Source organism: Babylonia areolata, chromosome 23, assembly GCF_041734735.1.
Source record: "Babylonia areolata isolate BAREFJ2019XMU chromosome 23, ASM4173473v1, whole genome shotgun sequence".
Taxonomy (NCBI): Eukaryota; Metazoa; Mollusca; class Gastropoda; order Neogastropoda; family Buccinidae; genus Babylonia; species Babylonia areolata.
The window spans coordinates 33,459,936-33,474,935 of record NC_134898.1 but is presented as its reverse complement, the minus strand read 5'-3'; the positions used below and the strand labels follow the sequence as shown (position 1 = coordinate 33,474,935).

General features: G+C 41.2%; 1 protein-coding gene across 1 annotated transcript in view; it reads left to right on the top strand.

Annotated features, from left to right (window-relative positions):
* Positions 1-13,405: 13,405 nt before the first annotated feature.
* LOC143297977 (uncharacterized) overlaps positions 13,406-15,000 on the top strand; it is a 17,392-nt gene continuing 15,797 nt past the window's right edge. Inside the window, exon 1 of the mRNA XM_076610608.1 lies at positions 13,406-13,903. Coding sequence (XP_076466723.1) covers positions 13,450-13,903 — 454 coding nt within the window. The 5' untranslated portion in view covers positions 13,406-13,449. The remainder of the gene's footprint in view (positions 13,904-15,000) is intronic.

Sequence of the window (15,000 nt, the reverse complement as noted above, 5' to 3'; positions counted from 1 at the left end):
CAGATGATGTGTGTTTTTGTTTCTGTGTGAAATGTACTTGTGGTTATGCAGATGACAAGTGTATCTATGTCTGTTATTGCTTTTGTTGTTGTTGTTGTGAGTTTCACTCAGAATTCACTACTGAATGACTCCAGGTACAGACAGTCACACAAACGGAATAAATAATAATAATAATAATAATAATTCATAACTTTTTTATGGCGCGATATCCAGTACTAATACTGCTCAAAGCGCCTTATATCATTGAGCCAAATATAAACATAACATAAAGCATTACAACAGTTTTTCTTCATTGTGAGATTTGAATTAAACGCCACACCCAGATTTTCACTGAAGATACAAAGTCTACATCTGAATCTCCAATTTTAAGAGAGGAAGGCAAGGAGTTGTCTGTAGACAGTCTGCTTGAAGAAATAATAATAGCTTCAGTTTTACAATAATTTAACTGTAGTTTGTTTTGATTCATCCATGCCTTGACGTCAGCAATACACCGTTGAAATGCCCGAATGGAAGAGTCAAGATCGGAAAAAGTCGTTTCTTTGTAGAGCTGGTTATCGTCAGCAAAGGCATGGTGATTTACAGAATGTTTTTTTGACAACATCGAAAAGTGGTTGAGTATAGAGAATAAACAGAACCGGTCCTAGCACAGATCCTTGCGGAACGCCATATATAAGTATTGATGGGAAAGATTGATGGCCATTTACCGTGACTGCTTCTTTTCTGTTTTTAAGGTAGGATTGGAACTATGACAGTGCGGAGCCAGAGATGCCAAAGGAGTATCTAAGTCTGTTTAGCAAGATAGCATGGTCAATGGTATCAAAAGCAGCAGAAAGATCAAGCAGTGTAAGAACACAGATTTTACTATGACCTTGCAAGGTGATATGTGCATCGCGCAAGTCGTTTATATAGATGCAAAAGAGCAGAGGTCCAAGAATAGTGCCTTGCGGTACACCACGATCTACATGACCTTCAGAAGAATACGTGCCATTTAAGTAAACACGCTGTGTTCTGTTTTCCAGGTAAGACCGGAAGAATGAGACAGCTGACTGGTTTTGAGTATACTCATTTAATTTGTTTATTAGTATTTCGTGATCCACAAGATCAAAGGCCTTCTTTGAATCGAGGAAAAGTATTCCAGTGATTAATTGCAGATAACCATGTGTCACAAAGTCGGGTTAAGGCTGTGTGACAAGAGTGATAACGGCGGGTGGTATATAACATTCTGAAGGAAGGTAGTTTGTAGATGTCTGCATTGACTGAGCTGTTTTTTTTTAGAAAACGGTCATTCAGTGAATCCGTTGTCCACATAGTTGCGACAGCGTTTCTTTTCTTTTTAGACTGATCTGTAATTTCATTAACAGCAAGCCATAGTGTTGCTGTGTCTCTGTTGTTGATGATAAGGTTCTTAAAATGATCTGACTTGAACTGTTTTACTAAATCACACACTTTATTTCTTTGCTTTCTGTATTCGGTCTCCATCCCAGCAGCTTTTAAAACATCTCTTTATGCCATAGCTATGATGAGATCTTGCGTCAACCAGTTCGGAAGTGTTTTGTGTTTTACTCTCCTCGTCCGAAGAGGAACATGTCTGTCAACGACTGCAAGAAAGGTTTCATACCATACTGTTAATGCTTGAGTGGGATCTGCAGTTATGAATACTTTATGGAAGGGTGCCAAGCTCAAATCCAGAAAAAATGCAGGGGAATTGAAATTTTTGAAAGAGCGGTATTGGATCGTTGTGTGGGTGGCCCTTGCTTTGTTTCCGAGGAAGTTTACAAGACCACGTACAGATAACCGGACAATGGTCACTGATGCTTTTGCTGGACACTGTTATATTATAGACCAGATCTTTGTTATTTGTGTAAATATGGTCGAGTAGTGTGGATGCCGTCTTCGTGATTCTGGTTGCACTGAATGAGTTGATGCAAACCAAAGAGAGTAGTAGTTGAGTTCCATGCGGATTGTGGTTTAAACAGATTAATGTTGAAATATCCCAGCAGAATGACATTTTGTTTATGTTTATAAACATTGCCCATCATTTGTACAATCATCATACCAAGGGAATCTAGCTGAGGGATTTCTATACAGAAAGCCTACAAGGAGAGGGGTGGACTTTGGAGGTCTGACCTGTAGCCATATGCATTCCACATTGTTGGTTTCTAGGTCAGGTCGTCTTTTTTGTAACCTGGGAAATGCTTTGATGAATGTTTTTCGCTGATCCTACTGATTTCCATCACGTCGAAGAAAATCATAGTTTGGTATGGATAAGGCCTCGTTGCTGAACCGGAAGTCAAGGCGTGTTTCACTGAACCCGAGTGTATGAATAGGAGGAGAATCATTCAGGAGCATGCAGACATCGTGAAGCAATCATTTCTCATTAGTAGACCAGTCAGACCGTTGTACACTAGTAACCATAGTGTAGACTAATAGTAAGGAGTATTTTACAAAACTATATACCTGTGGGGAAAAAGCATAAAGGGAAAAAAGTAAGATAATCACAAAAAATGAACGCAAGTCGAGCAAATGTGTGTTTTCGGCCGTTGCTTGGGCAGGGCAGTACAACACCACAGGATAGCGTTCATCAGTCAGACACAATCCAGTATCGAGCAAACGGCAAGCAAGCAAGCAGACAGAAAACTTCAACAACAAAAACCGCGGCACAACAGTCAGAGAACCGCGGCACAACACAGTCAGAGAACCGCAGCACAGCACAGCCAGAGAAACACAGCACAGCACAGCCAGAGAAACACGGCACAGCACAGCCAGAGAAACACGGCACAACAGAACCGCGGCACAGCACAGCCAGAGAAACACGGCACAACAGAACCGCGGCACAGCACAGCCAGAGAAACACAGCACAGCACAGTCAGAGAACCGCGGCACAGCACAGCCAGAGAACCGCGGCACAACACAGTCAGAGAAACACAGCACAGCACAGAGAACCGCGGCACAGCACAGCCAGAGAACCGCGGCACAACACAGTCAGAGAACCGCGGCACAACACAGAGAACCGCGGCACAGCACAGCCAGAGAACCGCAGCACAGCACAGAGAACCGCGGCACAGCACAGCCAGAGAAACACAGCACAGCACAGTCAGAGAACCGCGGCACAACACAGAGAACCGCGGCACAAAACAGCCAGAGAACCGCGGCACAACAGAACCGCGGCGCAACACAGTCAGAGACCAGCGGCACAACACAGTCAGAGACCAGCGGCACAACACAGAGAACCGCGGCACAACAGAACCGCGGCACAGCATAGTCAGAGAACCGCGGCACAACAGAGAGAGAGAGAGAGAGAGAGAGAGAGAGAGTATACCAAAAATCAAAGCGAACAAGAAAGCAAAAAATAACAAAAAAACACACACAAAAACAACACCACCAAGAAGAAGAAAGTGGTACATAAACCCTCCAACATTTCTTACAATATCCCCCAAAGACATGTGTGGGTGAGGTTTGGGGATAAGGTGCTAGGGGTTGGAGGGGGAGGGGGGTTTAGGCACTCACATCACCTCAACACCGTTTTCCGTGCGTGCGTCGCGCGCGCGCTGGAGACGAGTCAGCGGAGACGACTGACGTAGCGAAGGCTTTAAAAACGGTGGCCATGCTTTTCATATAACTCTTTCCCGGGAGGTCATCTAATCAAGGTTGAGCTGACTGCTTATTTCACAGTGCAGAGAGAGAGAGAGAGAGAGAGAGAGAGAGAGAGAAATTGCCATCCATCTCTTTTTGTTTAGTGTTGTGTGAAGGGGAGGAAGTCCGTTTTTTCCCCTTGAAAAGCGATCTTTTTTTCTTTTTTGTTGTGTGGAATGGTAAATCCAAAGAACTGTTTGCGGTCGATACATCGATGTTTAAGTATCTTTGCACGGCGAGAAAGGTGATACAGGGGGGGTTCTGATCTAAAGGTTACTTTCTTACTAAACGAGGTTTGTTGTTTCTTGTGTCGTTTGCAGTTGTCGCCGTCGTCGTCGTTGTTGTTGTTAGTGATGGTGGTGTCATTGTTGTCATTGTTGTTAGTGATGGTGGTGTCATTGTTGCTGTTTTTCTTACTGATGTTGGTGTCATTGTTAATGTTAGTAGTGTTTGTGGTGTCATTGTTGTTCGTAGTGATGGTGGTGTCATTCTTGTTATTGTTGGTAGTGGTAGTGGTGTCATTGTTCTTGTTGTTAGTGATGGTAGTGTCATTGCTGTTATTGTTGGTAGTGATGGTGGTGTCATTGTTGTTGGTAGTAGTGGTGGTGTCATTGTTGTTGGTAGTGATGGTGGTGACATTTGTGTTGTTAGTGATGGTGGTGTCATTGTTGTTGTTAGTGAGGGTGGTGTCATTGTTGATATTGTTGTTAGCGATGGTGGTGTCAATGTTTTTAGTGGTGGTGTTGATATTGTTGTTGGTTGTGATATTGGTGTCGTTGTTATTGTTGTTAGTGATGGTGGTGCCATTGTTGTCATTCTTGTTAGCGATGGTGGTGCCATTGTTGTCATTCCTGTTAGTGGTGGTGGTGTCATTGTTGTCGGTTGTGATGGTGTTGTCATTGTTGTTGTTAGTAGTGGTGGTGTCATAGTTGTTAGTGATGGTGGTGTCATTGTTGTTTGTGTGTTGTTGTCATTGTTGTTAGTGGTGGTGGTGTCATTGTTGTTGTTAGTGGTGTTGTTGTCATTGCTGTTGTTAGTGATGGTGTTGTCATTTTTGTTAGTGTTGTTAGTGGTGGTGGTGTCATTGTTGTTTGTAGTGATGGTGGTGTCATTGTTGTTGTTAGTGGTGGTGTCATTGTTGTTGTTAGTGATGGTGTCATTGTTGTTGTTAGTGATGGTGTTATTGTTGTTGTTAGTAGTGGTGGTGTCATTGTTGATATTGCTGTTAGTGATGGTGGTGTCATTGTTTTTATTGTTGTTAGTGATGGTGGTGTCGTTGTTGTTGTTAGTGGTGGTGGTGTCATTTTGTTGTTAGTGACGGTGGTGTCATTGTTGTTGTTAGTGGTTCTGGTGTCATTCTTGTTAGTGCTTGTGTCATTGTTGTTGCTGTTATTGTTGGTAGTGATGGTTGTGTCATTGTGGTAGTTAGTGGTGGTGTTGTTATTGTTGCTTGTGATGGTGATGTCATTGTTGTTGGTAGTGATGGTGGTTTCGTGGTTGTTATTGATGTTAGTGATGGTGGTGTCATTGTTGTTATTCTTGTTAATGGTGATGGTGTCATTGTTCTCATTGTTAGTGATGGTGGTGTGTGTTGTTGGTAGTGGTAGTGGTGGTGGTGTCGTTGTTGTTACTGGTAGCGATGGTGGTGTCATTGTTGTTGTTAGTGGCAGTGATGGTGGTGTCATTGTTAGTGATGGTGGTGTCGTTGTTGTTAGTTATGGTGGTTTCATTGTTATTGTTAGTGGTAGTGATGGTGGTGTCATTGTTAGTGATGGTGGTGTCATTGTTAGTGATGGTGGTGTCATTGTTGTTGTTAGTTATGGTGGTGTCATTGTTGTTGTTAGTGGTAGTGGTGTTGGTGTCATTGTTGTTGGTAGTTATGATGGTGTAATTGTTCTTATTGTTGTTAGTGATGGGCGTGTCAATGTTATTGTTGGTAGTAATGGTGGTGTCATTGTTGTTGGTAGTGATGGTGGTGTCACTATTGTTGTTAGTGATGGTGGTGTCATTGTTGCTCTTGTTGTTAGTGGTGGTGGTGGTGTCACTGTTGTTGCTGATGTTAGTAATGGTGGTGTCATTGTTGTTCTTGTTGTTAGTGATGGTGGTGTCGTTGTTGTTACTGTTGGTAGTGATGGTGGTGTCATTGTTGTTGGTAGTGGTGGTGGTGTTATTATTGTTGGTAGTGATTGTGGTGTCACTGTTGTTCGTAGTGATGGTGTCATTGTTGGTAGTGATGGTGGTGTCATTGTTGTTGGTAGTGGTGGTGGTGTTATTATTGTTGGTAGTGATTGTGGTGTCACTGTTGTTCGTAGTGATGGTGTTGTCAATGTTCTTGTTAGTGGTGGTGGTGTTATTATTATTGGTAGTGATGGTGGTGTCATTGTTGTTGGTAGTGATGGTGTTGTCATTGTTGTCAGTGGTGGTGGTGTCATTGTTGTTGTTAATGATGGCAGTGTCATTGTTGTTACTGTTGTTAGAGATGGTGGTGTCATTGTTGTTACTGTTGGTAGTGATGGTGGTGTCATTGTTGTTATTGTTGTTAGTGATGGTGGTGTCATTATTCTTGTTAGTGCTGGTGGTGCCATTGTTGTTGTTAGTGATGGTGGTGTCATTGTTGCTGTTAGTGATGGTGGTGTCATTGTTGTTTGTAGTGATGGTGGTGTCATTGCTGTTGTTAGTGGTGGTGTCATTGTTGTTGTTAGTGATGGTGTCATTGTTGTTGTTAGTGATGGTGTTATTGTTGTTGTTAGTAGTGGTGGTGTCATTGTTGATATTGCTGTTAGTGATGGTGGTGTCATTGTTGTTATTGTTGTTAGTGATGGTGGTGTCGTTGTTGTTGTTAGTGGTGGTGGTGTCATTTTGTTGTTAGTGACGGTGGTGTCATTGTTGTTGTTAGTGGTTCTGGTGTCATTCTTGTTAGTGCTTGTGTCATTGTTGTTGCTGTTATTGTTGGTAGTGATGGTTGTGTCATTGTGGTAGTTAGTGGTGGTGTTGTTATTGTTGCTTGTGATGGTGATGTCATTGTTGTTGGTAGTGATGGTGGTTTCGTGGTTGTTATTGATGTTAGTGATGGTGGTGTCATTGTTGTTATTCTTGTTAATGGTGATGGTGTCATTGTTCTCATTGTTAGTGATGGTGGTGTTGTGTCATTGTGGTAGTTAGTGGTGGTGTTGTTATTGTTGCTTGTGATGGTGATGTCATTGTTGTTGGTAGTGATGGTGGTTTCGTGGTTGTTATTGATGTTAGTGATGGTGGTGTCATTGTTGTTATTCTTGTTAATGGTGATGGTGTCATTGTTCTCATTGTTAGTGATGGTGGTGTGTGTCACTATTGTTGTTAGTGATGGTGGTGTCATTGTTGCTCTTGTTGTTAGTGGTGGTGGTGGTGTCACTGTTGTTGCTGATGTTAGTAATGGTGGTGTCATTGTTGTTCTTGTTGTTAGTGATGGTGGTGTCGTTGTTGTTACTGTTGGTAGTGATGGTGGTGTCATTGTTGTTGGTAGTGATGTTGTCATTGCTGTTGTTAGTGGTGGTGGTGTTATTATTGTTGGTAGTGATGGTGGTGTCACTGTTGTTCGTAGTGATGGTGTCATTGTTGTTAGTGGTGGTGGTGTCATTGTTGTTTTTAGTGGTGGTGGTGTTGTTATTGTTGGTAGTGATTGTGGTGTCACTGTTGTTCGTAGTGATGGTGTTGTCAATGTTCTTGTTAGTGGTGGTGGTGTTATTATTATTGGTAGTGATGGTGGTGTCATTGTTGTTGGTAGTGATGGTGTTGTCATTGTTGTCAGTGGTGGTGGTGTCATTGTTGTTGTTAATGATGGCAGTGTCATTGTTGTTACTGTTGTTAGAGATGGTGGTGTCATTGTTGTTACTGTTGTTAGAGATGGTGGTGTCATTGTTGTTACTGTTGGTAGTGATGGTGGTGTCATTGTTGTTATTGTTGTTAGTGGTGGTGGTGTCATTGTTGTTGTTAGTGGTGTTGTTGTCATTGCTGTTGTTAGTGATGGTGTTGTCATTTTTGTTAGTGTTGTTAGTGATGGTGGTGTCATTGTTGTTGGTAGTGCTGGTGGTGCCATTGTTGTTGTTAGTGATGGTGGTGTCATTGTTGCTGTTAGTGATGGTGGTGTCATTGTTGTTATTGATGTTAGTGATAGTGGTGTCATTGTTGCTCTTGTTGTTAGTGGTGGTGGTGTCATTGTTGTTACTGTTGTTAATGATGGTGGTGTCATTGTTGTTACTGTTGGTAGTGATGGTGGTGTCATTGGTGTTATTGTTGTTAGTGATGGTAGTGAGAATTTTATTGTTGGTAGTGATGGTGTTGTCATTGTTGTTGGTACTGATGGTGTTGTTGGTGTTATTAGTGATTGCGGTGTCATTATTGTTGTTAGTGATGGTGGTGTCATTGTTGTTATTGATGTTAGTGATGGTGGTGTCATTGTTGTTCTTGTTTTTAGTGGTGGTGGTGTCATTGTTGTTGTTAGTGATGGTGTCATTGTTGGTAGTTATGGTGGTGTCATTGTTGTTATTGATGTTAGTGATGGTGGTGTCATTGTTGTTCTTGTTGTTAGTGGTGGTGGTGTAATTGTTGTTACTGTTGTTAGTGATGGTGTTGTCATTGTTGTTGTTAGTGATCGTGGTGTTCTTGTTGTTAGTGATGTTGGTGTCATTGTTGTTGGTAGTGATGGTGTTGTCATTGTTGTTGTTAGTGGTGGTGGTGTCATTGTTGTTAGTGATGGTTGTGTCATTGTTGTTGGTAGTGATGGTGGTGTCGCTATTGTTGTTAGTGATGGTTGTGTCATTGTTGTTGGTAGTGATGGTGGTGTCGCTATTGTTGTTAGTGATGGTTGTGTCATTATTGTTGGTAGTGATGGTTGTATCAATGTTGTTGGTAGTGATGGTGGTGTCATTGTTGTTCTTGTTGTTAGTGGTGGTGGTGTCATTGTTGTTAATGTTGTTAGTGATGGTTGGGTCGTTGTTACTGGTGGTAGTGATGGTGGTGTCATTGTTGTTGTTAGTGGTGGTGGTGTTATTATTGTTGTTAGTGATGGTGGGATCATTGTTGTTGGTAGTGATGGTGGTGTCAATATTGTTAATGATAGTTGTGTTATTATTGTTGTTCGTGATGGTGGTGTCATTGCTGTTGTAAGTGATGGTGGTGTCATTGTTGTTGTTGTTGTTAGTGGTGGTGGTGTCATTGTTGTTGTTGTTGTTAGTGGTGGTGGTGTCATTGTTGTTCTTGTTGGTAGTGGTGGTGGTGTCATTGTTGTTGGTAGTGATAGTTGTGTCATTGTTGTTGTTAGTGGTTGTGGTGTCATTGTTGTTGGTAGTAATGATTGTTTTTGTTTTTGTTTTTTCTTAGTGGTGGTGGAGTCATTGTTGTTAGTTGTGGTGGTGTCGTTGTTGTTAGTGATGGTGGTGTCATTGTTGTTGTTAGTTGTGGTGGTGTCGTTGTTGTTAGTGATGGTGGTGTCATTGTTGTTGTTAGTGGTGGTGTCATTGTTATTGGTAGTGAAGGTGGTGTCATTGTTGTTGTTAGTGATGGTGTTGTCATTGTTGTTGTTAGTGATGGTGTTGTCATTGTTGTTAGAGATGGTGGTGTCATTATTGTTGGTTGTGGTGTCATTGTTGTTGTTAGTGATGGTGGTGTCATTGTTGTTGGTAGTGATGGTGGTGTCATTGGTGTTGCTGTTAGTGGTGGTGGTGTAATAGGTGTCGTTGTTAGTGATGGTGGTGTCATTGTTGTTGTTGGTGGTGTCGTTGTTCTTGTTAGTGATGTTGGTGTCATTGGTGTTCTTGTTGTTAGTGGTGGTGGTGTCATTTGTGTTCTTGTTGTTAGTGATGGTGGTGTCATTGTTGTTGTTAGTGATGGTGGTGTCATTGTTGTTGTTGTTGGTGTCGTTGTTGTTACTGTTGGATGTGATGGTGTTGTCATTGTTGTTGTTAGTGATGGTGGTGTCATTGTTGTTGTTGTTGGTGTCGTTGTTGTTACTGTTGGATGTGATGGTGTTGTCATTGTTGTTGTTAGTGGTGGTGGTGTCATTGTTGTTGGTAGTGGTGGTGGTGTCTTTGTTGTTATTGTTGGTTGTGATGGTGTTGTCATTGTTGTTATTTTGTTATTGTTGCTGTAAGTGTTTTGTTGTTTGGATTACCCTTATTTTTGGTCGTGTTTCATTTGTTGTTGCTGCTAGTGTTTTGTTGTTGTTGTTTGGATTACCCTTATTTTTGGTCGTGTTTGATTTGTTGCTGCTGTTAGTGTTTTGTTGTTGTTGTTGTTGTTGTTGTTTGGATTGCCCTTATTTTTGGTCGTGTTTGATTTGTTGCTGCTGTTAGTGTTTTGTTGCTGTTGATGTTGTTGTTGTTTGGATTACCCTTATTTTTGGTCGTGTTTGATTTGTTGCTGCTGTTAGTGTTTTGTGTCCTGTTGTTCATTTGTAGTAGTTGTAACATTGCTAAGGTTTTTCACTTGTTGTTTTTGTTTGGATTGTCGTTGTTATTGGTAGTGTTTGATTTGTTATTGTTGATGTTGGTGTCACTGTTGCTGCTATTGTTGTTTTTGTTGTTGTTTAGTTGTTGTTTTAGCTGTTGTTTCTGTTGTTGTTAATGTTGATGATGATGTTTTTATGCAGACAGAAAAAAATGAACATAGGTATAAAAAAAAAAGAATATACCGACCATTTATTTTTTTAACACCATTTAAGCGTAAAAAAGCACAGTAGATTAAGGAAAACATGTATATTATGAGTATTTGTTTCAAAGGTATTCGCTTTTGTGTTAAAACAAGAACAAAAAGAAAAGGTAAGGAAGAAATCAAAAGATTACAAATTATATATATATATATATATATATATATATATATATATATGATTATATAATTGTATAGCCCAGGACACGAAGAAAGTGTGAACTATTTGTATGTATGTATGCATGTCTATATATATGTATAGACAATAGATAGATAGATTGATAGATAGACAGATCATGAATAAAACAAAGTTCAAAACCAACACCTGTTTTGTTAAACAACAACAAACAAACACAAGAGAGGCAAGGCCTTCAAGACTCACTTGTGATACACTTAAAAAAAATTGTAATCGTTAAAATGTGTTCTGTATTTGTTATTATAAAGCTTCGGGTTAAAAAAAAAAGAAAAAAAGAAAAAAAAAGTCCTGATGGCAGATTCGAAACTCGCGTGTTCGGGTGAGAAGAAACTGTCTTACCCAATACACTATCATGGCTCCTTAACTGACGTTCAAAAATTTAACATTTAAACATGCATTTTTAAAGGGCGATAAATCGATTGTGGTATTCGCAGTGAGAACGCTGTTTAAATCATATTATTCTGGTGTATCTTGGGCATTCAAAAAATCTTTAAGGGCAATTAAAAATTCTTTTTAAGTCCGCGGTAAAGGAGACGTGGCTATCGCCGCAATCACACTGCAACATTTAGCCGTTTTCTCTGGATCTAGATAGATGTACAAGTTTAGTTACACCCGCTAGGAATGGGAATGTAGTACGACACGGTCGATTCAATTTCTGTTTTATGTTCATTCTAGTTTTATAGTTTTAAAGCTGATATGAAAATTGAGTATTTTGTTCAACTAATAACATGTAGAGCCAAGTACAAGTACTTCTAAACGTCGTATGAAGTGAAAAGGACTTCATTTTGAGAAAAGTCAAGACTGGAAATTTTTACGTTTCATCAAGGGTATTAACTCTCATGGTTTATTATTTTTAACTGTGAATCCCGACTGATTCTGTGGATATTTTTATGGCAGTTTGGGGCATAATCCAGTAAGTGACGAGGCGTTCACAAATCTTTCTCTGAATAAATATTTAACGGTCTCCTTCTCCAACTTTCCATCACATGTTATCGTGTATTGTCGATTGAATATAGGATTGAACAGGCAGGTTAACAACTTGAAACAAAATGGCGTCCTTCGCGTTCACGTGGAATATGAACACGCACTTTGAATATGTATAAATATGTGTACGCAATTGATTTTTGCCCATGACCTTCAGGGCTCAGCCAATAGATCTATAAAGTCCACTCGTAGTATTGATTTTAGTATTTTCCGAAAAAAAGACCACTTGGGCAAATGAACATAGTGAAAGCCCTGTACACTGAGAGTAAAACACACAAGCTTTTTATGTATTGAGTATAATTTCAAAATGTAATGTTTAAGATGAGAAAGATCAGTTTAAAGCAAAATAACCCCCCTAGCATTAATTACATATTAATTTCTCTTTTTTACTATCTGCAGCAAAAACATGCACCAGAAATATAACTTCCATGCTTAGCAAAAGAAGTTCCTGATTGAACAAAAAATGATAAAAATGACTGCTCTTGTGTCAGAATATCAGATCAAAGTGCCAAGTTTAGAGAATAAAAAATATATAAATATAACAGTAAATTCAGTTTGCATATAATTTGGCTTCTTTTTTTTTTTTTTTGGTGCCCATCCCAGAGGTGCAAAATTGTTTTAAACAAGATGACTGGAAAGAACTGAAATTTTCCTATTTTTATGCCAAATTTGGTGTCAACTGACAAAGTATTTGCAGAGAAAATAGCAATGTTAAAGTTTATCACGGACACACAGACACACACACACAGACAACCGAACACCGGGTTAAAACATAGACTCACTGTATTTACACAAGTGAGTGAAAAATCTGAATTTTCGCTGCAGCAACCCAGCAGCTTCGTCAGAGACTACGCTCATAATCGGTGACGTAATGTTATTTTTTACGTCATCTTTCTGACCTGACATGTCGCCTTAATTTGCACATTCTGATATAAGTTCTTCTCAGTTGCCAGTAGTATGATGACATGATGTCTTGGTGGTGTTGCTGTAAGAGGGCCGGCTTGCAGGTTAATTCCGAAAAAGGAAGAAAATCCGTATAAATAAACGTCCTGCCTGATAGCTGGCACCAAATCCCACAGAAATCCGACTTAGGAAGAATATTTAAATGACTAAAACAAAGTGTGTGTGTGTGTGTGTGTGTGACGACGAATTATTTTCATTTACAAATAAGAATTTTGATAATTTTTTTTTAGTCTTTTTAGTGGTGTATCAATGAGTAAATAACAAATAATAAGAATGATGTACATATGATTAATTCCACGTTTTTTTGTTTGTTTTTTTTTTCTTTCTTTTTTTCTGTAGGAAGGCAAATAATTCCTGTGGTCAACACACTGGTTCAAGGTCTCGCCTTTTGGATCAGCGTGGATTTAGCTTTTGGTGTACCGAGCTGTGGCCCAAAATATCATTGTTTGTTTTGCTTTCTTTTTATTTCATTTTCTTTTCCTTTAACTTAAGGTCGCGAACTTCTGACGAAGAAAATATATATATAAAAAAAAGGACTCTCGAAACTGTTGTGCAGAATAGAAATCAAGTGACAAAGAATTTTTTCGAAGCATATCACGGGGAGACACACAGAGTCAGTGAGAAGCAGATACACTGCGGGAGAGACAAGAAGTAAGACACAGTCCCAGAAACCAGCCAACCACAGCAAACCAACCATACAACAACAAACTGCAACAAAAGTCTAGAAATCCCCCTCCCATTGCCCCCCCCCCCCCCCCCCCCCCCCCACACACATACACACTCAGCCTGCAAACCAAAACCCTACCAACCACCCCCCCACACACCTCCCCCCCCCCCCAACACACACATACACACAGCCTGCAAATCCAAACCCTACTAACCACCCAAAAAACCACCACCATCATCATCGTCACCCTCCCACGTACCACCACCTGTAAACAAAACAAACTCAAATAAACAAAAACAAACAAACAAACAAAAAGACAAAAAAGATGAACGGACACTTCCTCCTCTCCTCCTCCTCTCCACCTCACCACTACCACATCCCCCTTCTCCCCTCATCACTCTCACGCCACCACCCACTCCACCTCTTCCTCCTCCTCGTTGCCTTCCTCCTCCTCCTCCCTTCTCCGTCCCATTCCCTCTCCCAAACGGCCCCCACCACCCCAACCACCCCTACCCTGACCAACCTTTGTTCCTCCCACCCAACGGCTGCGAGGAACGCCGACGACAACTACAATGACAACAAACGGGAGGGTCCCCATCATCGTCAGCCGAACACCAGAACTCACCAGCAGCAGATGACGATGCCAAAACTTCCGTCGCAGTTCGCGGTGCACGTGGAAGCGACCCTGGTTGAGAAGCAGAGAACGATGGAAGCCGTAGAGGTGTATGACCACCCAAATGGCCGTGCCGCCATGAGCGTCACGTCCAGCAACGAGACAGGTGAGTCATTGAGTCTCTCATCATCAGTCCATCAGGGGCCGTATTAAAGAGACCATCGGTGCCCTGTATACCTGCGGGTAATCTGCCTGAGGGGCAAGGCAAACTGCCCGAGGGTAAGCAGTACCTGGTATTAGGAACACAAGAGCCTACCCATGGGTCTACAAACAAAGGCAATTCACCCATACTACCTGTCAAGGGTGACAACCCACAAAGCAGGGGTAAAATGGCGGATCCTTTTGTTTAGGAAAAACAGGCGTGCTTTGCGGATTGCACGTGTTTCACTAACTTTCTCAACAATCCTCGAAATTATAGTGGCGTGAAAAGAGCTGTGCAGAGGGGAATAACCAGGATTTTTGATTGGAGAGTGCACTGCGCATGTCTTGAATACGATTTTTGATTAGAGAGTGCACTGCGCATGTCTTGAATACGATTTTTGATTAGAGAGTGCACCACGCGTGTCTTGATACGAAGTTAACTCACTCAGTACGGCCAGTCCTCTCTTCTCCTCTACACAGACCCCTCGGATGTCCAGTGGGTGTCTCAATGACCCAACCTTTAGCTTCCGTCGTCAGAATTGTGGTAACTTTGTCAACATTCACCTCTTCAGTATAAGAGCCTTCCGCTTGCAATGTTTTGATGGTGGTAATTGGGGTGAAACGCTGTTAACGTCGTCTGTTTCGCCGTTCGTATGGAGAGAGTTAACCTTCAAGATAAACTGTACCCTCGGGCCCTTATCAGTCAAGAGTAACTTGCTCAAGTAAAAAAAAAAAAAAAGAAGTTTGTCTTGAATACGGCCCCAGGTTGGTCGGTGCAGGTTCGATTCGCGTTCGAACTACGCTTTTGATCATAGATGACGCCCCTCAATAGCCTCTTTGTTCACGGCACCTCTCAATAGCCTCTTTGTTGACGACACCCCTCAATAGCCTTTTTGTTGACAGCACCTCTTTATAGCCTCTTTGTTGACGACACCTCTTTATAGCCTCTTTGTTGATGGCACCTCTTTATAGCCTCTTTGTTGACGACACCCCTCAATAGCCATTTTGTTGATGACACCCCTCAATAGCCATTTTGTTGATGACACCCCTCAATAGCCTCTT